The 27,050-nt window shown below is 36.9% G+C and overlaps 1 protein-coding gene across 1 annotated transcript in view; it reads right to left on the bottom strand.

The window, feature by feature from the left end:
• Nucleotides 1-26,808, bottom strand: part of GPM6A (glycoprotein M6A) — a 379,853-nt gene extending 353,045 nt beyond the window's left edge. The window contains exon 1 of the mRNA XM_002745202.6: nucleotides 26,695-26,808. Within this exon, the coding sequence (XP_002745248.4) occupies nucleotides 26,695-26,698 (4 nt within the window). The 5' untranslated portion in view covers nucleotides 26,699-26,808. The remainder of the gene's footprint in view (nucleotides 1-26,694) is intronic.
• Between the last annotated feature and the right edge of the window lie 242 nt (nucleotides 26,809-27,050).

The following is a 27,050-nucleotide window of genomic DNA, read 5'->3' as shown; positions in this document are numbered from 1 at the left end:
AAATGGGTACATAGGTGAATGGTCATCTAATAGGAAGCTCCATTGCCAGACCCTGCTGTGTGTTATGAACTAAGGCGGTCCTGTGGACTCTCTGCTTCTGACCATCATTATAACTGTGCACGTGTTATGGAACTATCCATACGGAGAATTGCAACAGAGAACTCAGGTAAAACACTCAAATTGCATAACCAGTAAGCGGAATTGCTTAGATTTAAACAAAAGGACAGAATTGAATAAATCGGAAAAATAAAACAAATAGGAAACCCTCTATTCCCTAATGGTGTTGGATATAAGCATAATTAAGCCACTGGAAACTATCCAAATCTTTAAAATTATAGAAATGTTCTGCAAGCTAATATGCTAATAAACTCATTGAAATAAGGTCAAAATGTTGTATTCAATATTAATTATTGAATTAATAATTAATAGGCAAATCAAAGAGTAGAACAGTGTGAATGGCCTCCAAAAGACAACACATTGGAGACAAGACTTCATCAAATTTGGACTTTGGAATATGACATGACTCTAAAGTAGTCAGACTGACTTTTTATGTCCTAATAATGGAAATCCCTGTCACAAATTGAAAATCAGTGTTCATATCTTTAATATTCCTACAATGGGTAAAACAGCCGTGTAAGCCCAAAGCCCAGCTGTGTTTTGTTTAGTTCTTTCTTGTCAGCATGCTGACAAATACTATTAAAAAATGAGAAACTTTTATTCTATGTTTTGTCTTTCAGGGAAAATAAAACCCTTATTGCTCTAATAATACCTTGAAATATGGGTTTTAGTTTACATAAGTTCTTCATACCTATTACAAAAACCTAGGCATTCCTAGTGAATGAAAATATGCTATATTCTTCCTAATATCTAAAAATAGTAATACATTATTTGATAAATATCTTAAATCAAATTCTTACCAAAAATGCCTTGTGATTAGAAACTTATATTTATACAAAATGATATTTATATAAAAAGTTAAAGACAACCTTAATAATTCTCTTCTTTCTTCCCATACGATTAGCCTTACTGTGAGGCTATTAACCACACATTATTAGAGAAAGTGTATAAACCATATTCAGTAGCTATGTGATACAGTAGCATTAATGCTTAAATATAAATAGAGACTGCTGGTTCTTCTTCAGAGGTGACGTTTTATAATCAAAGGACAGAAAGAAAGTCTGACTCCCAACCGAACTCCTTCTAACTTTCTTGAATTCCTAAACATTTCCACTCAACAGTCTCCTTCACATCACACCACACCACTTTATCCTCCAAATACTATGTGGTCCTCCCTCACTGCTGTCAGGTTCAAAAGGTTTCTCCATACTTTCTAAAAATTTAAAAGTAAATATGTATTATTACTTTTTTCAAGATGCTAAACAAATTTTTTTAATGCAATTTTTAATGTGCTATTACATAAGCCTGTTTTCACCCTGCTATAAAGTGCTACCTGAGACAGGTAATTTATAAAGGAAATAGGTTTAATTGACTCACAGTGCCACATGGCTGGGGAGGACTCAGGAAACTTACAATCGTGACAGAAGGTGAAGGGGAAGCAAGCACCTTATTCACAAGCAGCAGGAGAGAGAAATAATAAAGGGGAAACTTCCAAACACGTATTAAACCATCAGTCTCATGAGAACGCATTTGCTATCATGAGAACAATGGCATGGGGAAAACCATCCGCGTGATCAATCACCTCCTTCCCCTGACGGGTGGGGCTTACAAAATTTGAGATGAGATGAGATGAAACTGGGAACACAGAGCCAAACCATACCCGGTACCATTTACTATTATCTCTCAGGGTGTCCCTAAAAAGGTCAGTTCCTTTCCTTCTTGCCTCCACATACCTTCTCCCCACTCATGCCAGACTGCGACTTAATAGAGAAATAAAGCACTTGGGTGAGCCACTGAGGTGTAGTATTACTTTTTTTTTTTACCATAATGAGTCAATCCTTAAAAAAAAGAATAATATGGCAATGAACAACCATAGCATCTAATTCAAGTATTTTCAACCAGATATTCAGATTTAGCAGCATATTGGATTCAAGTACTATAGGTTTTTCAAAAAATGCCAATATCTGAGTTTTCATTTGAATTAATTGAAACTCTATCTCAATAGGTAAGCCAAATAGCCCTAGTTTTTAAAAGCTCTCTAAGTGAGTCTGATGCCTAAGTGAGAGTTGAGAACCACTGCTAACCATGGAACTGTATTAAGTCAATCACAGTAATGGTGGTGTCTTTGCCCAGTGTTTTATCTATTTTATCAAGGCCTATGTAAAGCCTAAAACTGTCAATTTAAGAAAAAAAAATGATACATATTGAAATCTGGAAACTTTACTTTAAAACTCCAATAAATATTTCACGATTGCTCCCAATAATTTAATCCCCCAACTTCAGACAAATGTTACCTTTCCTTTAAGATAAATATTTGGTTAGAATCAATATTTTCAAAAACAAATTCGTTTTTACTAAGAAGCAACTGCCACAACAATAAAAAGACTAACTACAGTGTCATGAGGCATAAGTTTAACAACACTGAAGACTACTTCAATTCTATTTAAATTCCATGAACTAATGACTTGTTTTTCAACATTTAATCACTATACTGCCTAAAAAGTTACTTAAACACAACTTATCCAGGCAGTAGAGGATAAGCAAAAATTATCACATCAACTGAGTCAATTACACCATTCTTAAGTTCAGCAGCCTAATTCTAAACCATAATTAAAAGTAAATATCAATTATTTTAAACTTTATATGCAGAGCTCCTGAGTTGCTGAGATCAGCTTTATAGATCTGGAACCACAGCAAAAGTTCACAGGAAAAGACAGGGAGAAGAAATGAATATCCACTTAGGCTATGATGCTGAAAATATCAGTTACTTATTTTCCAGCCACGAATATATAATTAATAGTGTTATTTGCCACTAAGTTAATTAAAAGTAAATAATAATAGTAATAACTAGCAATAGTAGTAATGCTAATAGAGCCATTTGCTTCTTGTTCTCTGGGTTTTACAGCTGCTCCTATGCAGCCAAGTATACTGATCTGATTCACTATTTTGTTCTGACTATAATTAGGAGTATTATTTCCCCCGGTAATAAAATGTATAATAGCTCATTTTGAACATCTACTAAAGTCTAGGTACTGTGTGAGATAATTTACATTTAATCCATGCAACAGTCTTGAAGTAATACCATCATTTTACAAAAGTTAAAAAAGCAGCACTTTGGGATGCTCAGGCAGGCGAATTGCTTGAGCCCAGGAGTTGGAGACCAGCCTGGGCAACATAGCAAGACCTCTGTCTCTACAAAAAAAATTACAAAAAGAAATAACGGCATGGTGGCATGCATCTGTAGTCCCAGCTTCTCAGGAGGATTGCTTGAGCCATGAGGGTGGAGGTTGTAGTGAGCCCAGATCGTGCCACTGCCCTCCACCCTGTGTAACAGAGTGAGAGATCCTATCTCAAAAACAAAACAAACAAAAAACATTGAGGCCTCACAGTAAGATCATTACATTTTTAAGGTTGTTTTGAATGTACTGACAATAGGATTCGAACCCCAGAAGTACGATTATTTAGCTTGCTTTCTGACACAGGCCTATCAGTTTCCATATTTGTAAAATGAATGTCTACTAACTGGAATACTCTAGTAAATTTGTGAATATTCCTCCTAAACAAATCGGGGTTCTTAAAATTTGAGAATTGAATTCGTTTGATGTAATATAATAAATATTTGCTTCCATATTCTGCTGGGTAGAATCAAGATAGGTTTCTGAAAGTATGCTTCTCAAATTTGAAAAAGTGTATGAAACATTTATGTTGGCAATAATAGTGATGTGACCTCTGAAAAGATTTATGTACACATCACTTCTCAAGAGTTAGGAATCCTAAGGCTTCCTCTCAATCAGACACCAGTTTAGCAAGCATAGGGTTTGATATTTGTTTGTTAGCATATTTTGCCATTTAAGATGTATTCAATTTTTAATATAAAATAAGCGAAACATATTATATAATGCCTAATGGTTGACTAAATTGAAGGATTTTAATTAAGAGTCGTTTACAAAAATTCTCACTTCTATTACGTCTAACCCTTAAAGATCTTGTATATTGTATGAAACTGAAGAGAATAAAAGAGAGATTACAAATATAGGATTATATGGTTTGAGGCGCAATAGTAAAGGTGTTATCCAGGCAAATATTTTAATCTTTTAAACACTGGGGAGATAATTTTTATTTTATTGTTATTTGGGGGAAAAAAGCATTAAAAATAATATGATTAACAGAAATTACCTACCACTCAAAACCAACCAAAGGTAACGTTTAGTTATATCAGATTTGGTCTGGTTTTTCAAGGGATATTTGTTGCACAGAAAACTCACCCTTTTTAGAATAAAATTCTACAAACTTTGGAAAATATATGCAGTCACATAAACACCATCATAATTAAAACATAGAACAATTTTTCAAAAATTATCTCGTCCATCTGTAGTCAGCCACTTGCCTCACTTCCAAACGTTTTTAAGCACTGCTTTGCTTTTTATCTTTATAAAGTTGCCTTTTCTAGAGTGTCACATGAATCAACTGACAGCCATTAGAGTCTGACTTCCTACACTTAGCATGCATTTAAGATTAATCCGTGTCTTGTGTTTTTCACTCTTTACTACTGAGTAGAATTCCATCTATGGCTGCACCAGAGTTTGTCTGCCCATTTAGCAGTTGAAGGTCACGGATTATTGCAAATTTTTAATGACTAAAAATAAAACCATTATAAACCTGCACTTACAGATTTTTGAGACAACATACATTTTTATTTATCTTGGGTAAATACATAAGGGAGGGCTTACTGGGTCATTTTAAGTGTATTTTTGACTTTATGAAAAAACAGCCAAGGCATTTTTAAAGTGGTTGTACCATTTTATAGTCCCACAACAATGTTTGAGAGTTCCAGTTGTCCATTGTAAGGACTCAGTATTTTCATGTTTTTGTTTTGTTTTTTTTCGTTTTGTTTTGTTTTTTTTGCTTGGATTTTTGTTTTGTTTTTCTTTCTTTTCTTTTTAAACTATTCCCATTGGTGTATATTGTTATCTCATTGTCAATTTGATTTGCATTTCATTACCGACTAATGACATTTTACATATTTTTACCTTTATTTGCCATCTGTATATTTTTCTTAGTGAATTGTCTGTGTAAGTCATTTGGCCTTTGTTTTCTTGTTATTGGGTTTTATTGCTTTTTATATATTCAGGATAACAGTCTCTTATCAGGTATATGTTTTGCAAATGATTTCTCCCAGTATAGGGCTTGTCATTTCATTTCTTTAACAATGTGTCTCACAAAAAAAAAGTGTTTTCCATTTTGATGATCAACTTTTTATTTTAAAACTAGACTTGTGTTTTTCCTAGGAAATATTTGCCTAATGTAAGGTCAAAAAGATTTTCTTCTTTGCTTTCTCTTCAAAGCTTTATATAAGGTAATGTTTTAGCATTATGTTTTATATCTGTTTTGAGTTAATGTCTTAATAATGTACAATTTAGGTCAATGTTCAAGGTTCATTTCTATGTACATGGTGTCTAATTCTTCCAGCATCATTTGATCAAAATTCTTTGTTTTTCTCCACTTAATAGTCTATGTATCTTTTAAAAGTAAGCTGAAATTGTGATGTGGGTTTATCTCTAGAGTTCATACTCTATTCCATTAATGTATATATCTATCATCCTACCAATACCACACTGTGTTGGTTACAATGGCTGTAGAATGTGTGTTAAAATGAATTAGCAAGACTCCTGCAATTTTGTTCATTTTTTAAATTGTTTTGACTATTCTACTTCCTTTGCCTTTCCATAAAAATTGGAGAATCAATCTACAAAATTTCTTGCTGGTGATTTTACTTTTTTATTTTTTTGAGATGGAGTCTCACTCTGTGGCCCAGGCTGGAGTGCAGTAGTTTGATCTCAGCTCACTGCAACCTCCACTTCCCAGGTTCAAGCAATTCTCCTGCCTCAGCCTCCCAAGTAGCTGGGATTATAGTCACCCACCACCACATCCGGCTAATTTTTTGTAATTTTAGTAGAGATGGGGTTTCACTTTCTTGGCCAGGTTGGTCTTGAATTCCTGACCTCGTGATCCACCTGCCTCAGCTTCCCAAAGTACCAGGATTATAGGCATTTGCCACCACACCTGACCTCTTGCTGCTACTTTTATTGGGGTTGCATTGAGTCTATAGATAGGTTTAGAGAGAATTGACAATTTAATATTGAATCCTCCAATCATTTTGGTATATCTATCCATTTAGGTCTTTTTTTTCTTTCGTGGGTAAATTGTATTTTTCTGCATAAGCAATGCGTACATATTGTGTTTGGTTTATTTTATATATTTTGGTGCTATTTGTAAATGGTTTTCATTTATTTTATGGGAGTCATTAAACATAATTTTATTTTGTCAAGTGCCTTTATTGAAGTTGCATCACTGATATCCAAGTTAGATAATAAATAATGTAGCATAAGGTGCTTCAAAGATGGCAAGGAGAGAATTTCAAGGACCAAAACAAAGGAGGAAAGCTATGAGGACAAATAATCGATAATCAGATTTTAAAGAACCTCCAACTCTTCATGTAGCTGTGATTATTCCATAATGTATCTGACAGATATATAGAATCGAATGTGTCTTAATGAATGTTTTAAGCAATGCCTTTAATTTTGTGGTGATAACACAGTTGCACTGTATTTCTCATGCTTCTTTAGAGCTCTTTATATACCGTGCAGAGCTTTCTATTTTGAAGATCTGCCTCAACAGACAAAATTCCACCCCTCTCTGTGATTTTTTTAAAGGTCCTTTATCAGGTTGAGGACATTTAATTCTATTCCTAGTTTAAGAAATTTATCATGAATGGATGCTAAACTTTGTTAAATGATTTCCTATGTTTATTGCTGTGATTATAAGGAATTTCTTTTTTAATCTGTTCTTACGGTGAATTAAACTAATTAAATTTCAAACGTTAAACCATTTGAAACCATTTCCTTGCTTTCTTAGGATAAAGTCCACTTGGTTTATATATGTTGCATATTGGTTTCAAATTACTTAAAATTTCCTTGAGAAAGTTTGCATCTATGCTTCTGAGATATATTAGTCTACAGTGTTATTTTATTTTTGTATGGTTTTGGCATCAGGGAATGCTGGCTTCATAAAATGGGTTGGGAGTGATTTTTGCTATTCTTTCTTTCTGGAGGGTTTGTGATAGAACTGCTGATGTTATATTTTCCTTAAATGGTGGGTCAAATTCCCCAGGGAAGCATCTGGAGTTTTCTTTGTTGCAAGCTTTACAACTTGCATGAATTACCTCAGTTTATTCATGCATATAGGAGTACTCTGGTAACTTATTGCTCTGTCTCTCAATCTCTCAATCTCTCTCTCTGTGTGTGTGTGTGTGTCTTTGTCTCTCTCTCTCACACACACACTTGACTTTTTCTAGTTACCAGAGACTAGAACATGTTTTGATATATTTATGAGACATCTTTGATGACTTCTTCCATGAAATTCTCTTGTTCTTTCCTTTGCTCATTTTCTATTGTATCATTTGACTTTTTTTTTTACTGGTTTATAAGTTATTTGTGTATTCTTAACACTTAAAAAATAATCCAACCAGTTTTGACAATCTTTCTGCTTCAAAGAAATACTTTACATTTCGATATGGTAAAATTTGTCAGTATGTTTTATTATTACTACTTTTCTTCTATATTTTAAAAATCCTTCTCTGTCCTAGTATAATAAAGATACTTTCCTGTATTTTTCTTGTGTTTCACAATTAGATCCTTGTTAGGTGCCTCTTATCAGATGCATCTGGAATTTATTTTCCTATATAGGGTGAGATAGGGATATGCGTGAGACAGTAAAATAATTTATTCATTGTCTACACAAGCCTGTTGTTCCATCACCATTTAAAAAGTAGTCCTACATTGATTAGTAACTCCTTCCCTATTAAATATCAAGGACAGAGAAAGCTGAACCTATTTTTGACCTATATTGAATTCTATTCATCTATGTATTTATTAAATGCTAAGCCACAGTTGTAATTACTGTAGTTTAAGAATAAGTCTAGATATTGAGAAGGCTAAGTCCTCTCACCTTCTTTTTCAGAATTATGCCACTTATAGAAAATCCCTTTTCCTTACAGAATTTTAGAATCAGTTTGTCGATTCCATGAAAACGTTTCTGAAAATATTCTTGAAATTGAATTGGAAAAAAATATATATATCTATATGGGTACACACACATATTTGAAAGAGATGTGATAATGAGATTGCATGTCTGCTAACCAGATCTATTTTATCATGTGTTCACATTTGCTTTCTGCCATTAAAATCTCATATATTTTTGAATTTACTTCTGGGATTCTTATAATACTTTTGCTATTTTAAATTAGATTTTAATTACCCTCGTTTTGGTGTTGGTGAGATGCTGAAATGCTCTTGATAATATATGTTGACCTATACCAAGCATTTCTACTGATCTTTTATTATTCATAATTGTTTGTAGAATGTCTTTATTATATAGAAAAGTGCATTACCTTGATTAATGCCAAATTTGCCTCCTTCTTTCCAATGTTTCCATTTATATGTTTTCTTTTCTGATTTCTCTGGTTAGGAGAACAGTCAGCACTGAACAGCAATGGCAAGAGTGAGTGTCTGTTTCCTGTACTTGACTTTATTTGGACTCTTTCTAGTGTTTCACCATCAAATATAATGTTACTTACAGGTTCAGCAGGATAGCCCAGGTCAGTTTATAATCATTCTATTCTATTCCTAATTTACTTATAATTTTTTATCATAAGTTAATTTTATATTTTATTAAATATGTTTTCTTTTTCTTTTGTTTTTTTTTTTTTTCTGAGATGGAATCTTGCTGTGTCACCCAGGCTGAAGCAATGGCACAATCTCGGCTCACTGCAACCTCCACCTCCCAGGTTCAAGAGAGTCTCCTGCCTCAGCCATCCAAATAGCTAGAATTACAGGCACATGCCACCACACCCAGATAATTTTTGTATTCTTAGTAGAGACAGGGTTTCACCATGTTGGCTGGGCTGGTCTCAAACTGTTGACCTCGTGATCCATCCATCTCAGCCTCCCAAAGTACTGGGATTATAGGCATAAGCCACCCTGCCCAGCCCAAATTTTCTTAAATATGTTTTCTATGTTTACTGAGATGATCATATGATTTTTCTCCTTCAAACAATGAAAATGAAACTGCAGATCTTTAACCATCCCTCCATTCCAATAAACGTTATTTGACAATAATTATTTTTAGGACACTTTTAGGCCAGGTGCAATGCCTCAGGCTTGTAATTCCAGCACTTTGGGAGGTCAAGACGGGAGGATTTCTTGAGGCCAAAAGTTTGAGACCAGCCTAGGCAGCATAGTGAGACCCTATCACTGCAAAAAAAAAAAAAATTAAATTTGGTGCAGTGGCTGTGGGTATAGTCCCAGCTACTCAGGTGGCTGAGGTGGGGGGATTGCTTGAGACTAGAAGAGTTTGCATTCTGCCCACTGGGCTGCAGTGAGCTAGGACTGTGCCACTGCCACTCCAGCCTGGGCAGCAGAGTGAGACTGCATCTCTGCGAAGAAGGAAAAGAGACTTTTCGATTTCTGTAGTACTTCATTGATATGTTTACCTCTGTTCTTAAACATAACCTTTCTTACATTTTCCTGTTGTTTATAATCTCCCACGTATCATATTTTTCCTCTCCATTGATGCTGGAATGATCTTTTTAAGTTAACAATTTAAGTACCTTATTTCCCCGGCAAATACACAACAGTGCTTCTACAGGCTTCCTGCGATAAAGGCCAACCATCGAACACATCAAGGAAGAGGCCCAACCCCCAATCGATCTCTTGTTGATCAATGCACCTCTCTCACATTTCTATACTCCAGTCAACTGAGCTGCTTGCAGTTCACTGAATACCTCATGCTTTTTTCACTTCAATATTCTATTCCTACTACTCCTCTGGCTAGAATTCCTTTTCCTTGATCCATAACGCAGGCAAATAATTTCAAACTTTTATGGATTAGCTCTAGCCTGCCTGTATGAATCCTTTACTGACATTTTAAGAGGAATTTCAACTACTGTCTTCTGCCCATATACACCATACAAAGTCCCACCTCAACATCTGTTGTAGCATGTAATTCCTACTGTTTTATTTTTATACCAGGTACCATATTTTATCTTTCTTTAGAAATGTCTAGCACTACGCATTCTGTCTAGCAAATAGCAAGTTTAACAATTATTGGATAAATGAATTACTCAGATAGACTTAGCAAGCTCTGATTTTTAGGACCATCTCTAAGTGTCTTTTAACCAACACCTGGCTCTTCATTCTAGCTTCTTCCTAACAATATTCACAAAAGCTATAAGTGATTAGTTTATTCTTAAGAAAACACATGACTACAGCATGTATTGGTTTAGAAAAACAACCACTCATGTGATTAAAGTCTGTCATAAACTATAAATCTAAAGTTCTCTTTATGATAGATTTAAAAATAAATTAAGACATAAAACCTAGTTAAGACAAACTTACTGTTGTAATAGAGTGTGTGTGTGTATGTGTGTGTATGTGTGTGTATGTGTGTGTGTATGTGTGTATGTGTGTGTGTGTGTTTGTGTGTGTGTGTGTCTTTATATTAATTGAATACTCTCTTCTGGTCACTTTGTTAAGCTATATTACTTATTTTCCCTCATTTATTCATCTCAACAACTCCATGAGTATTTATTATTTCTATTAGGCCTACAAATAAAATAACTGAATTTAGGGATATTCGATTCTTTCTCCAATTTAGTGGATCAAGAAGTTGAGAACAGATTGTTCTAAATGCCACAAAAGTGTCATTAATTTTCCAAGAAAGGATGTTTTGTTTTACGTTGCTTAGAAATTAATTAGTTGAATGATATAAAATTTTCATTCAGCTGACGTATAAAGTGAAATAATATAACTTTTTTTCACCCATTAACCTGACTGAAAAATGTCTAAACTTTATAATTCCATACCACCAAAAAAAGGTTTTATGTAGGTAGAAATTAGAATTATTTGTTACTTGTGAAAAGGGAAAAAAAATCCCTTTATACTTATAAATTATATAGTAGTAGAATTTAATAAAAATAATCCCAAATCTACCTTTATCTAGAAAAATAAAATAGCCATAGCTATCTTCTTTCTAAACAATATTATTGACTACAAAATATCCTGAGTCTTTGTTGAAATGAACTTTTTGTAAGTATCTGTTGCCACTGTAGCCCACTTCGATGCACTTCTCTTTGTTATTGCTGGGTATATTTAGAGCTTAGTAACCTAAGCAATGGCACCCAACAACTTGGTGATTAATCATTTTAAAATTAAAAGATTAAGTCCACTGAAAGTGTAATTATGAAAGCTTGAAAAAAAGGAGTACAAACAATTTCAGCTTACTTGTTCAGAAATGAATATTAGGAAAGAATGCTTAATCAACTCTATGAAATTGTCCTATGAAAGAACACATTCATTTTCACTAGGAGATGAAACTTTTTGTAGTCGTATATTCAAAGACTAAAGAAACTTAATTGAGATGCCCAAAAGACAATAAATAGGACTTGTTGCTATGACTCCAATGACCAGCATGCAGCTAATCAGCATCCATTGCGGTCACTGAAAAGAAACTGGCTATTTTGGTCCTTAGCTTTACTTCCAAAGATGCAGTGATCAAAACTAAATTTGACCTAGAAGCTGTCATCGGTCTAAAGATGCATGACAAAAGATTTGGCAAGTGTTAATAAGAATAGAAAAACAACAACCAACAAACAGTCAGATTTCTCAAACTTTCAGGATGGTAAAGTGCAGCAAAACCAGCCAAGAGCCTAATAGGCAAAGATTATACCCAACGTAGCATGAGGGGAAGGCTCATTACTCTCATTTGTGGTCAATGTTAAAAGAGTAGATGTTTTCTCATACTAAACAGCTAATAAATAAACAGTGAGCTACAGCCACTAGGACAGAAGAAGAAAGCCAGGGACAAAGAAAACAGAAGGACTCAACTTGAGCAGAGCAAACAGCTACTTGTACCCCAATCCCGTAGTCCTTGGAGGAATTTCAAGATCACATTAAAACCATGGCTGCCAGTAGGGCAGTGCTCCCTATATACATTTGCATCAAAAAGTCACCTGCACATAGCACCACATATCAATTAAAGAAGGCTTTAGAGTAAAATGAAAAGGCATAATTACAAATATCCTATTTGCTTTTTAAAAAAATTACTATTCAGAATGCTTTAATTATGCTGCATTTTATTTTTAATATTTTTTATCTGTCCTTGATGTAGAAGATAAGAGAGAGAGAACTGAATGAGTCTTTCAATGTGAAGGATAATAGCCTCTTTAAACATTCATCATTTGAGCGTCAAAAGCCAAGAAAAAGCAGGAACGGAAGAAATAGGGGGCAAAACAGAAGGACATGGAAGAGGGCCCCAGAATTATGGAGGCCTACAGACATTAATGTGAAATATAAGGTGTCAAGAGGAAGGGATCTTTCTTCTTTACCCCTCATCTCAATTAAGTCATACAATGTTAAAGTATTACAAATATAAAAATAAATTTTAATAATGCTAAATCATTTGTAATCTTTAAAAAAAAAGCTGTTGGTATCCTGCCATCACCAACACTTAACTCTATCACATTTTCTGCTAAAGTTTCTAGTTTTTAATTTTACAAGTTAGTTTGATCATTGTAATCGTCCACTATGTTATTATCTATAGTTGAATATGTTAAATTATTTTCTTTATAATCAGATATCTTTAATCTTTGGTCAAATTTTATAAATTTCTTATTATATTATGGCAACCAGTGGGAAATAGAATCGTAAAGGCTTGTGTGGAGGTTCTGCTTAGTTAAGGAGTGAAACCAGCTGCATAATCACAAACTGTTCTGCCATCTGTAAGATTCATCAACTTGCACAGCTTCCAGGGAGGACCACATGGGGTAAGAAGAAGTGATGGAACATCTGTCTCTCTGAACAAGTAGATCAACAAAGCAATCGTGAATCACTGGGTTGACAAAAGTCATACCAGATCAACCTCCTACTTAATAACGTGGGTTTTGATAAACACAGATTAATTAATTGGAAGTTACCAGAATGGTGAATACTTTTCATTTGTTTGCGCTTGTTCTTGATGACTCTTTTCTTTCATCAGAATACCAACTTCTTCTGGTTTGTATTCTACCAGACAAAAAGATGGTTTTTCTTTCATTATCCCACATATTTTCTTCCTGTTTTTTTTTAACATCTGTAACCAAATCTGCTCAGATCTTCATCACTTCCTGCAGGAAACGCTGCAATTGCATGATCATATAGTAGGACGATTTTTGTAATCCTTAATTATCAAGACTTTCTCCGGTCTATACTGCAATAACCCAGCCTTGTTTGAACAAAGGGCTTAGACAGTCAAGAATATGTTCATAAGAATGGTTGGATCTCGGGATCATGTAGTCTAGATTGACTAGAAAGAAAGTAATGATAGGTTGAAGTAGAGAGAAAGAAAATGGGACAAGTCTCTAAGGGCCTGTGAGGACAATGAGGTTTAGAGTTGGAGTAACAGGGCTAGAGGAAAGAAAGGGTAAGAAGTGGGGGCTAGCAGAGCCCCTATGTTGCTCACCACCGAGGCACTAGGATTCACATTGTTTCTACAATTTATATTGGGGTGTGGCCCCATATCCCATTCCAGAGGTCATGGGTGTAAAACAATTCACTGTGAGAGATCTGGAGGGGAAGTGGACTCAGATGGGTCCCAGAGCATGCTTGTCCTCCTCCACAGCTTTTTTCCTGCTCTTCTTGGGCTGTTCCCACACTGTGCCTTTCCTACTTCCTGACGAAGTCATAAACCATCCAGCTTCTCATCCAGGTACTCATTCAGAAAGCTTCTCTTGATGACAGCAGCCTCCACTCAGTCCTCCATTCCTGACCTGTGGTTTTACCACTGATTATGTTTAATCTACATCTCTATATCTTACAGATTTTTAACAGTTTTATGTGTGCAAGTTTCACATCTCCAATGAAAGCCTAAGTCCTTTAGAATCAGAAATTATACTTACCCCGCATCCTTTATTATGTCATTACATGCAGAGCAAGGGTGAGCATGTGATAGACCCTTCAGTAGACCTTAAGAAATACTTGTTCAATCAAGTCAATATTAAAATAAATTTAAGTGCAGTAGTTTTTTTTTTGTTTGCTTTTTTAATCAGGAAATTGTTGGTGGCCCTATCTACAAAAATTCTGCCACAACAGTGATCCTAAGATGATACAATGAGATATGTGAATTATCATTGGTATTTTAAAATATTTGACCTTTCTTGAATTGAGTATCCCTTTACCTGTCAGATGATTTAAACCAGGATATATTTATCATGTGCTGCTGAATGAATGGAACTAACACTAATTTTTGTAATTATCTCTATGCCATTTATACCCAAGGAACCAACTATTTACAAATTGTATAGTTATATTAATAGTTGCTCCATCTTTTTTCTTTAGAGGAATTTGATTTCTTATATATAATTAACAAATAACATTTTATTCTTCTTTTTAAATATTTCTTTTTTTTTAAGATGGAGTTTTGCTCTCGTACCCCAGACTGGAGTGCAGTGGCATGATCTCACTGCAACCTCTGCCTCCCGGGTTCAAGCGATTCTCCTGCCTCAGCCTACCAAGTAGCTGAAACTACAGTTTTGTGCAACCACACCCAGCTATTTGTGTGTGTGTGAGTGTTTTTAGTAGACATGGGGTTTCACCATGTTGGCCAGACTGGTCTCGAACTCCTGACCTTAAGTGACCCACCTGCCTCCACCTCCCACAGTGCTGGAATTACAGGTCTGGCTTAAATCTTTCTTTAGAAGGGGAAAAAAATATGTAAAACAGTGACGAAATGTATAACCTCGTCACACATCTCATATATCAAGTATATCCCTATGAATTTTTATCTTTTTATACCATTTAGCAAAAAAACTAAAATAAGAATGCAGATAATTTCACATATCCATAAGTTCATTATTTGCACTTCAAATCTAGATGGAAATAGAGAGTTTACTTACTTTAATTTAAAAAACTTCAAAATATAACATGTCTTCAAAATTTTTTGAATGCACAATTCCATTCAGCACTTTAATTTATTTTTCTTAATAAAAGAAAGAGCAAACAAAAAATGTTACACCCAGAAAAAAATAAGCCAGCACGAGGTTATATTTTATCAGACATCATCTGTTCTATGCCCTGATAGTTCTTTAAAATAAAAACAAAACCACAGTATATTAGTTTCAGATGTACAGACTAGGATTTAACCATGATGGTCATTTTTACCTGGAGGTAACATTGCCAATGGAACAAACACCATTTCTAGAACTCGTAAAATGATTCATTTTGAATGAATCATTCCTAGGACTTGTAGAATGACTCCATTGTAACAACTACACAAAACACTATCTTGTACTCACATATACAAAAATGAAAGAAATCCATCATAATGAAAAAGATAAGAACTCCCCCCGCCCCACACACACACACACACACACACAGAGAGAGAGAGAGAGAGAGAGAGAGAGAGAGAGAGAGAGAGAGAGAGAGAGAGAGAGAGAAACATGTAAATAGCAACCTCAAAGTCTAGAGTTGTTGGCATAAAAAATATAAATTTACATGTTAAAATGTATCAACTAGTTCCCTCATTAATTAATAATATATAATGAGTTATAAGTAAGTAAGGTACATGTAGCCTAAGGAAGCTTCAGATAATTCATGGTAATAGTGTACATTTGGTGCTTGCTTTGTTTCTATGTTTTTCTTATCCTCATTTAATAAACAGAAAAAAAAAATCTAAAGACGTGAAGAAAGAAAGACACCCAAATCTTCTGGTTGAAGCCTTAGGTGTCTTCTCTGTCAGAAAGTCAGGACTGAAAACACAGAAGAATTACTAACAAGGAAAGATCTGTGTCAGTTTGAGAAACGCTGCTATGGGAGCATCATTTTCATAACTTGATGATGATTGATCGATTAGTTTATACGCATCTAGAGAGCTGAGTGAAATCTTATAGGCTACTTAATCCAAGTCCTTTGTATATACCTTAGGCCCAAGGTGGCACAGATCAATAATAGTGAGTTACTGGGATAAGAACAATTATCTCCTGACTCCTAGTGTAGTGATCATTTAACCACAGTATGCTTCATCTCTGTTGATTCGTTTCACAGTTTGAATATAGGTCATATGTTTATCTATGTATTTCTACCATTAAGGTATAAATTGTCTTTATAAATAAAATACAAGAAAAATGAACACAATGCAGTTTTCAGAACAGACGTATAAAGCAAGTTTACTAGACGTACTGTATTACATCACAATTTAAATCAGTCGAGAAGCATATCTTATCATTTAAAAGCCCCAAATGCCATCAAATATTCTTAGACAATTTTTTAAACTTTTAAAACTATATTTAAATAATGCATGTATATTATTAGATCATTTTGCAGTAACTTGCTCAGGGATTCTACTATTCCATGGCATTTGCAGTCTCTACCTTTCCCTTAGATCATTCCCCTTCTTAAATCATGAAACAATTCTTTCCTACCCAACAAAAATCTTTGCTTGAACTTGTATCCATCCAAATTTCCTCCTACCCTCCTTACTTTCCTCTTTCCCTCCCCTCTCTCCCTTCCTTCCTTCCTTACTTTCTTTTCTTCTCTTTTTTTCTAGTCCTTGTAATCTGGCCTATAAGAGCAGACTTGTATCTTCACTCCTTCACTAAAAATGCTTTGATTTCAATATGCTGATATCAATGAAAAAACCCTTAAAGCGAAATATATTGTATTCCTTTCCGTTCCTTCTGTTATGCTGAATACTGTAGGTCATTCATTTCTTAATGCTCATCATCACTGGTCATTAGAGAAATGTGAATCAAAACCACATTGAGATACCATCTCACGCCAGTTAGAATGGTGATCATTAAAAAATCTGGAGACAGCAGATGCTGGAGAAGCTGTGGAGAAATCGGAACACTTTTATATTGTTGGTGGGAGTGTAAATTAGTTCAACCATTGTGGAACACAGTGTGGTGATTCCTCAAGGATCTAGAAATAGAAATTCCATTTGATCTGGGAATCCCATTACTGGTATATATCCAAAGGATTATAAATCATTCTGTTATAAAGACACATGCACATGTTTGTTCATTGTGGCACTGTTTACAATAGCAAAGACCTGGAACCAACCCAGTTGTTTACGTATATACATGTATATATATATATATATATATATATATATATATATATGTCACTCTTTTTTTTTCTTTGATTCTTCTGAATGTGCACTAACTGTCTTATCTACTTTTCGGCTGAAAAGTCCTTCTTGCCTTAATGTTCTAGGCCCTTCTTGCCCTAGTGTTTCTTTCACAAGGGCCTTTGGTCTAGCGTTGACTCCCTCCCACAACTGTTTTCTAAACCCTGTTCTGAACAGATACACCCTTTCCACAGTTTGCCTTCTTTCCTGTCTCCTGCAATGACCAATGTTAAATAAATTATTCTTTTTAAAGGGCCAAAAATTTGTATTTTTGTATCTTTCTAAGTTACCAAAGTAGGCAGTCTAGACAAATAGCTTAATGATAAGAGTGTTTGTTGGTTTCTTTGTCAATTGTCTAGAAGTTGTTGCCTTCAGAGTCTGGACATAACCCCACATAATGAAGGAAAAAATACACATCTACAAATAACTATAATGCAAGGAGGAAACAGCTGCCATAGCAGACACAGAGAGACAGAAAAGAAAGACTTTCATGAGATGCAGTGTTTACTAAACTCCAGGCATCTGTGCAATATACTTATAGCTTTACCGCATTTTCCTAGCAATGTGTAAAGCTGTAATAATAATGAAATATTTATTATATTCACATTCCTTTTCCAGTATCCCTTCGTTTTCTACAAACATCTTTCCAAGACAGATATTAGAGAGAAAGGAGAGTTTGAATCTATTGAGGCTGAAGGACTAAAGGGATAGCTAGGTGAAGACAGCTGACAGGCATAGATATGCAGATTTGAGAGTTACATTAACATAAATGACACTGAAACCATGAGACAGGAGGTCATTGGTAATTTTCAGAGGAGGGGTTTCTGTAAACTCTGGAGAATGTCGCCCAATAAGGTTGATGAGTGACTGATGAAAAAGAAGAGAAAAAAAGTATAGAAACTTAGTAAGTTTAATAGTGAAATGAATCAGAAATGTAAATGGTAATTCCAAGAGGTGGCTCTTGGTTATATTAGGACCAGGATTAAAAAGCAATAAATAATACGGGCCTGCCTTAGAGGTGTTTGGGGTTGGGTTCTAAACAAGTGCAATAAAGCAAACATCACAATAAAGCAAATCACACAAAGTTTTTGATTTCCCAGTGCATATAAAAGTTATGTTTACATTATACTAAGGTCTATAAAGTGCACAGTGGCATTCTGTCTAAAAAAAAAAGAAAAACCAATGTGCACACCTTAATTTTACAATATTTTATTGCTGAAAACAAGTGCTTGCAATCATCTGAGCCTTCAGCAAGTCATAATCTCTTTGCTGGTGGAGGGTCTTGCCTCTCTGTTGATGGCTACTGACTCATCAAGGTGTGGTTGCTGAAGGTGGCTGGGCAATTTCTTAGAATATGAATTGCATTTGTCTTATTTTAAGGCAATAAAATTACTGCATCAATTGACTCTTCATTTCACGAAAGATTTCTCTGTAGCACGTGATGCTGTTGGATAGCATTTTATTCACAGTAGAAGTTCCAAAATTGGAGTCAATTCTCTCAAATCCTATTGCTGCTTTATAAACTAAGTTTATGTAATATTTTAAAACCTTTGTTCCATTTCAACACTATTGCTGTTACCAGAAGTAAATTCCATTCTAAGAAACCGCTTTCATTATTCATCCATACAAAACAACTCCTCAGCCATTCAAGTTTCATCATGACATTGTAGCAATTCAGTCACATCTTCAGGCTCCACTTCAAATTCTAGTTCTCCTGCTGTTTCCACCACTTCTGCAGTTACTTCCTCTGCTGAAGGCTTGAGCCCCTCGAGGTTATCCATGAAGACTGGAATCAATCTGTTCCAAACTGAAGTTAATACTGATATTTGATCTCCCATGAATCGTGAATGTTCTTATTGGCATCTAGAATGGTGAATTCTTTCCAGAAGGTTTTCAATTGACTCTATCCGGATCCATTAAAGGAATCACTATGTATGACAGCTATTGCCTTATGAAATATAGCTCTTATGTAATAAGACTTAAAAATGGAAAATACTCCGTGATCCTTTCAATTTGTTAAGAAACACAGTATCTACGAAGCATAATAAAGTGAAGTACAATAAGACAGGGTATGCCTTATATTAGTGATGTAAGTGAAGAAGTAACTGTTGTAAGTCAGCTTGGAAGAAAGGCATTCTGCTGTGAGCTTTTCTCATTACATGCCCCAGACTTCCTGTCTCAAAATCAATGGTACTATATGTTAAAATTGCAGGTCTAGCTCTCGAGGTCAAGCCTTCTGAATCCGAGTCTTGGGATTTGGGACCCAGGAATCAGTTTTTATATATGCTTTAAATTATTCTAGCTAGACAATAAAATTAGAGGTCCTACAATAAGAAAGTTTATAAAACTAGCAAGAGATTTTTATTTTGTTATTACTGTATATTATATAAGCATATCTTATATATCTTAGAATAAGCAGTGAGTGAATATCTTAAACTGGAAAAGCATTTGTTTTATCATACTGCTTTTTAGAATTAACACATTATTCTGAGGCTTCATTTCTCATTGGGATGTGGTTTTGTTTGCTTGGTCTAGCATGGATAGTTAGCATCAAGTATATGGCTTTGCACTATCTACCCTCATCTCCTCACCTCTTATCAAACAGTTGTAAATAGAATGACCTCAAGTCAAAAAAGCTGAAACACAGCAATGCTTTTTTAAGGCCTCTAAATTTCTAGGTTGAAACTACTTCTGTCCTGGAGAATTTAAACCTGTATAATGTACCCTAATTTTCCTTTGTTTTTCAGTTGTCTAGGAGAAAGGCCTCCATTTTTTGTAATCACAGAGACAGCTCTAACTTCGTCAGATAAAGTTAACAATAAAAGGAGATATACATGAAGAGTTTTGTTAAGTGTAACTTTACTTAGTTCGATAAATACTTTTCTTCAAAAGAAAGGTATGGTGAAGACTTGGTGACACGATACCAATTCCAATTTTGTATTTTGTAAAACTGACACATTCTTGAAAAATAAAGCATGCTCCCAAACAGTTCACTACAAAGCATCTAGTTGATTGTGACAAGAGGATCTTGACCAAAGGATTTATGCTAATTGACCTACATTCCAATTTATGACCAACTCCATTCTAAACAAAGTGAACCGTACTTTACAATAGCCTTAGAAACCTCAGATTCAAGGGTAAATAAGAAAGATTAGCTGATTTTGTTTGAAACTATTTTGAGTAGAGCTTATCCCAGTATTCTACCGACACATTTCCACGCAGGCATGAATTTCCACACTCAAATGTTTTGCTGTGAAATTTTAGTGTGACTGTTTAGATTTCTTCCTGTTTCTGATTTAAAATCTAGTCTTTAATCATGTTTTTCTGAGAACTTGTACTGAGTTTTCAGTTGTAAACCCAATGTGAAGCACACTTAACAAGACAGCGCTTTTAGGAATGAGATGAATTAGTCGGCAACCCTAAATTTCTCCTTTCCGAGTGTGAACAGGCTGTTCCTCGCATCAAGAGGGCAGCCCTGATCTCCCTCCCCTGGAATCTTCCTCTTGTTGATGACTCATGTGGCCCATAGAATGCAGGAAAAGTGATGTCCTGGGACTTCTGATGCTAGATCATAAGAATCTTTGCAGCTTCTGCTTGGGTTTTTTCAAATACTCATTCTTGGGATGCTACCTCTTGGAACCCAGCCATTATTTTGTGGAAAACTCAAGCCACTTCAGGACAGCTTGAGATAATGTCGTTGTCAACAGCTGGCATCAACTGCCAGCTATATATGTGAGCTCTCTTGGACAACCAGTCCAATCCTGTCTTCAGATGGCAGAATCCCCTGCTGACATCAGGTTTCCAAGGCAAAAACTTCAAATGAGAATTGCTCAGCAGACAGTAAGCCTGCAGAACCGTCAATGATAATAATAAATTGTTGTTTTAATCCACTAGTTTGGGAGATCATTTTATGCAGCAATAAATGCTCAGAACATGAGTTTTATCTTTCTCTGCTGAGGTTGGAACTCTTATCATACCTCGTAATTTTCTAAGGAAAATAACACGCAAGAAGCCAAATGATCAAAAGTATTATCCAGTACTCTAGCATCGTAAAAGTATTATCCAGTACTCTAGCATCGTAAAAGTATTATCCAGTACTCTAGCACCGTAAAAGTATTATCCAGTACTCTAGCACCGTAAAAGTATTATCCAGTACTCTAGCATCGTAAAAGTATCATCCAGTACTCTAGCACCGTAAAAGTATTATCCAGTACTCTAGCATCGTAAAAGTATTATCCAGTACTCTAGCATCGTAAAAGTATTGTCCAGTACTCTAGCATCATAAAAGTATTCTTCATTTGCTTAATGGGAATAACTCCATCTTATCTTCTTTACATTTTTTTTTTCTCTAATGATTCCTGGATAAGGATCTGAGCTACAGAAATTTAGAGAAACTTGCCCAATCCTCTCATCAAACAAATGAGGAAGCAGGATCCCAAAGATTTATAAGACCCATTGAAAGACATAAGAGATTATCAGACGCATCTCCGATTTCACACCTTGGCTCTTGTACTTTATTCATAACTATGCCTAGGGTGTCATCGTTTTCCTGAAAAAAAAAAAGGTATGAGCTTAAGCCAATACTGTCTGTCATTATTCTGTGTCTAAATTTGCAAACAGTTTTACAGATAGTTAACAAACTCCATTGTTACTGAAATTGAGTAAGAGCAAAATATTTCTATTTGATATTTTTCTCTTGTCAAAATATGTAGACACTTGGATCTAACAAGGAATGTTTATTTATTTATTTTTTAATTAATTAATTTTTTTTTTTTTTTTTGAGATGGAGTTTCACTCTTGTTACCCAGGCTGGAGTGCAATGGCACCATCTTGGCTCACCACAACCTCTGCCTCCTGGGTTCAAGCAATTCTCCTGCCTCAGCCTCCCAAGTAGTTGGGACTACAGGCCCGCGCCACCATGCCCAGCTAATTTTTGTATTTTTAGTAGAGACGGGATTTCACCTTGTTGACCAAGATGGTCTCAATCTCTTGACCTCATGATCCACCCGCCTCGGACTCCGGATTATAGGCGTGAGCCACCGCGCCCAGCAAGGAATGTTTAAGTTGTCACATTTCACTGTTCTCAGGTTAGGGCATTTAGCACATGTCATGTGGCTGGTCTCCGTCTTCAATCAAACAGCGTTTATCCTTTCCCTTCCTGCCCTTCAACCAGTACTCCTTATACTCACACTTTCAAATAGATAATTCAGTTTATGGGATTTCCGCTCACTAAATGTTGGTCACCCTTTCATCTTTGTTTTCCTTCTTGTTCCCGTGATCTAATTAAATTATCATTGTGTGTTCCTAATATACAAAATATTTATGTTTAGATATCTTGCTATCACCTTTTTTTTTCTTTTTGTTTGAGACTGAGTCTCTCTCTGTTGTTCAGGCTGGAGTGTAATGGTGCAATCTTGGCTCACTGCCTCATGGGTTCAAGCGATTCTCGTGCCTCAGCTTCCCAAGTAGCTGGGAGTATAAACACGTGCCACAACACCCGGCTATTTCTTGTGTTTTTAGTAGAGACAGTCTCCCTATGTTGCTCACACCTGGCTTCAAGTGATCTACCCACCTTGGCCTGCCTCCCAAAGTGCTGGGATTACAGGTGTAGCCACCGCACCCAGCCTTGCTATCACTTGTTAATAACATTTCAAATATGAAATTAATTTCCCCTGCAAAACATGCAGAAAATAAACATTTGGTTTATCCTTTAAGTATTCTATCAAGGGACCCACTACTTCCCCAATCTTCAAGATTTCAAACTTCTAGATAAAATCTTCTATTTATTCTTTTATTGCTTCATTGCCTAATTTTATAGATTTTTTGTTTGGCCTATCTCTCATCCATCTTTTGCTCTCCAGTTCCACTGGCATGGACATATATTATAGTCTATTATTATCATATTATAGATATATATCATATAATATTATTCCCATAATGGCTTAGACATATTTCATATTACCCCAGGATTACTGTGAAAACTGGGTCTGTCCTCTTCAACTTATTCTGTTTTAAACAATATTTTCCACTTACCTTCCTTAATCACTAATCTCATTGTGTCTTTCCCGCTCTAAAACCTTCCATGACATCCTACTTCCTATCATGTAAATTCTAAATTCCTCTCATTGCTTTTACAGGCTCTCCAAAATCAAATCCCATCCTGTCAATCCCACTCCATATCTTACTGTTCCCCAAACTCATCTCCTTACTGCCTAGAGAAGGAGCTCCTTCTGCCTAGAACCACTTCCCTTCCAAGCCAGGTTCAGTACCACTCCCATTAAACTCTTCATAATATCTGTCAAACCAAATCATATTCAACATCATTTTTTAAACAAAACAATAATCAGTGGACTCATAGTGAAATATATGTGGTCAAGTAGAACAGTAAGTGTGTTAAGGAGAAAAATTAAAAATATTCCTGACCTATCTTTCCAATGGAGCCTGAAACTCCACAATTAGAGATTTGCAGGTTAAAGTTCACCTTGAAGTTAAAATGTAAATACACTTAGCAATGGGTTAGCCCTGCATTTTTTTTTTCTTTAGTGTAAACTATTCTGTTGTATCCTTTCTGCAGAGTAACATTTTGGAGTGGAGGAAAAACCCTCCCGCATACCTATACAAGCCCAGGGCATCAATGAGGAAATCAAACAATGGAAGGAAGAGGTGCCAAAATTGCAATTTGCCTACTTTGCAAATCACTTTTTTTTACATTCAGCCTTGTGCATTATGAAGATGAAGACTATAAATTATTCAGAATATTTGATTAACCAATTACTCTCATTCTTCCACAATGCTAGAGCTCAGATTTCTTCTTCTGAGACAAACGAGAATTGATTGCTACAGTCATCCCCGCGGCACTATCTTCCTTTCTTTAAGTGATAACATTTTAGTTGTCGTGATACCAGGAAAAAAGATGGATTTCATCTGTTGGCCCAATCCAGCATTCTCCTAAGCTGTTTTTCCCTCTTACCCCAGCAATTTGGACTCCAGGGCTAAACTCCCTACCATCCCTACTACAACTACAGAGAAGAGGTTCTAAGTAGTGAAGTTGTGTTTTTCATAAGTAAATTAAAAGCAAGAGGAGAAATAGGGCCTTAAGTCGCCAAATGTTTTCTATTTCCTGTAGGCTCTTCCTTCCTGCTTTCCCCCTTTGCTTCTCACTGCTCATTGGCATTTCCTGTTCTCTGGCCAGCATATTTGAATCTTGGTCCTGAGTTCCGGCTTCATGCTCTCACTCTCCCTTGCTACACGCTTGTTCTTTCCTCTACTTCCCTCACCTCTAGCTTCCTCACTTGCTTCTTTTACCACCACCTAAAGAGAGTTCAGGAATATTTCTAATCTCTCCTACTAGGCCCCGACTACATGAGTTTTGATGACCTCAATTACAATAGGAAAAATGTCATCCACTTCTGGCAGAAGAAGGAACAGAAAAATTTTAGGTATCCTTCAGATTACAGACAGGAAAGAGAGTTTCTAGGAGTTACAGACCAAGCTTTGGATCGGATCCTGACAACTCAGCTGTTAACTTCATACCATCCCCCACAACACCTTCATATAATACGGATGATTGATAATTATCCATGGGCATTGAAGTAAAATCCAGGACAAACTGTTTCCATTATAGTATGGAAATGGAAATTAAAGAAATAATTAACTTTGAAATTATGAATACCTTACTTTTGATAGCCAGTCCTCTGGAGCTAACCCTCTGGGGTTACTAAGGTAAATTATGTAATATTTTCTAGACATTTTATTATGTTGGATCCAAATGGCATCTTAATGCTTTTACTAGAGCTAATGAATAGATTACATCAAGTCAATTATTTTGACTTTCCATTCATGACAGCTTTTCTTCTGTGTGAACATATAAACAAGAGTTTATAGGCTCCAGTGCAACCAAATAAATAAAAAAAAAAGCCTGAAATACTCTCTGCCACACTTGAGAAAATGTTTTATCTTTCTTTTTTAACCTGAAAATACTGCTTCCTTTTCAGAAAACATTTAGACAGTCCTTCTTAAGACCATTTCCAACACTGTTTATACAAAAGCCCTGAAAACGGGTCCTTCCAAGACTTCCAAGGGTCAAGCAAGAAGGGACTATGAATGTCTTGATCACAGCTAACATTCATAGGCAAAAATGTCCTCAGCTTTCTCTTTTTTCCTTTCTTCCAAGTTGGCTAGTGTCTATGAACTCCAGTGATTAGTAGTCAAAGCATCCCCTAACCCTTGAGCCTGTGGGAATATAGGAATTTCAACCCGAGCACGTCAGTCCCCAAGGCCTCCTTTACTCTGGAAGAAATCCCTCACAACAAAGGACAAGGGAGAGGCCCGGGAGAGGGGCGCCCAGGGGGCTTTGGTTGGAAGCAGTGAGCGCGCTGGGGTTGGAAGGTAACCCGGGCTGCGGGCGGGTGGAGCGCAGTCGGTGACTTGGAAGAGCAGCGTCGCCCCTGCGCCTTCGGAGACGCCAGTCCCGGGGTGGGGTGCTTTCTCCTCCCCAGCCTCCCTCTGGCTCCTCGAGGTTCCTCGTGGGCCACTGCGTCCTAGTGCTGGGTTTGAATCGGCTGTTTCACCCCAGTTCTTCCTCCCCTCCGCCACACACAGCCACATTCCTGGCTGGTTCCAAGCTGCGGCCGTTGAACACCGAATCAGCGGACCCTGCCTGGAAACTCGAGCGAAGCTGAACTGCGCCCAACTCGGCGGTCCAGTGACCCGAGCCCGTGCGGACGCCCCTTTCACCACGCTGTCTACACCCGGGTCGAATTTAGGAAGAATCAGCCTTCAGCCTCAGCCCCAGACCTTTTGTGCACACGGGCGCTGCGTTTGGGCCGGGACTGGAAACTGTGCCCCGTCTCGCCCGCCCCTGCACCTTCCTCTGCTCAAACCTGTACCAAGTGGAAGTTTGAGGAAGTTTCCATTTCTCGCGCCCCGTCTCAACTTGCTCCCCAAAGAGAACAGAAAAACGTGGGAACTCGAGAGGACAGAGATCTCCCTGGAATCCGCTCGCTCTTCGGATCCCGGGTCTCTTCGTCTCTCTTTATTCCCCAGATACCGCCCCAAGCGCGGCAGACGGGACCTCCAGGCCTGGGTCCTGGGGCCGGCGCGGAGGATCTGTGGGGCGCAGCCTCCCACCCTCCCGGCCCACTGTGAGCAGCCGGGCACCCTCCCTCGCCCCCAGGTGCCACCCCAGCCCCGTCGCCCAGCTCCCGGAGACAATTCCAGAGACAAGCGGGGGGCTGGGGGTGGAGGACAGAGCCGGGACGAACGCAGTCTGAGGCCAAGAAACCTTCATTTTCTTTCTATAACGCCCATTCCCGAGGCCGAGCCTTTGGGCGGAGTGTCGGCGCCCGCCCGCGCACTCACCCATGGCCCAGGTCCTGCTTCTCTGCTGTCCCCGGAGGAGAGCGAGTGACCAGGCGCTGAGCGGGGCCAAGTTCTCCAAGCCGCGCTCGGGCTCCTCGCGCCCCGGCAAGTGACAGCCTCGCCCCTCCCAGCGGAGACAACTCGCAGGGCGCCTGGTGACTCTGCGGGCGCGCAGACCCCTCCCTCTTTCCACCTGCCGCCCCTGGTCGGAGCGCATTGCCCTCCCGTTCACTGAGCGCTTCCTCCCCAGAGGCCCCCACCTCGCCCCCTTTCACTCTCAGGAGACGCACGTGCAAAGTCTTTCTCCTAAATACATTGAATGCACATCACACACACGTTGTCGCAGCACCTCGCAA

This window comes from Callithrix jacchus, chromosome 3 (genome assembly GCF_049354715.1).
Source record: "Callithrix jacchus isolate 240 chromosome 3, calJac240_pri, whole genome shotgun sequence".
Classification (NCBI taxonomy): Eukaryota; Metazoa; Chordata; class Mammalia; order Primates; family Cebidae; genus Callithrix; species Callithrix jacchus.
Note: the sequence above shows the minus strand (reverse complement) of the source record. Positions and strands in the feature narration are given on the sequence as shown.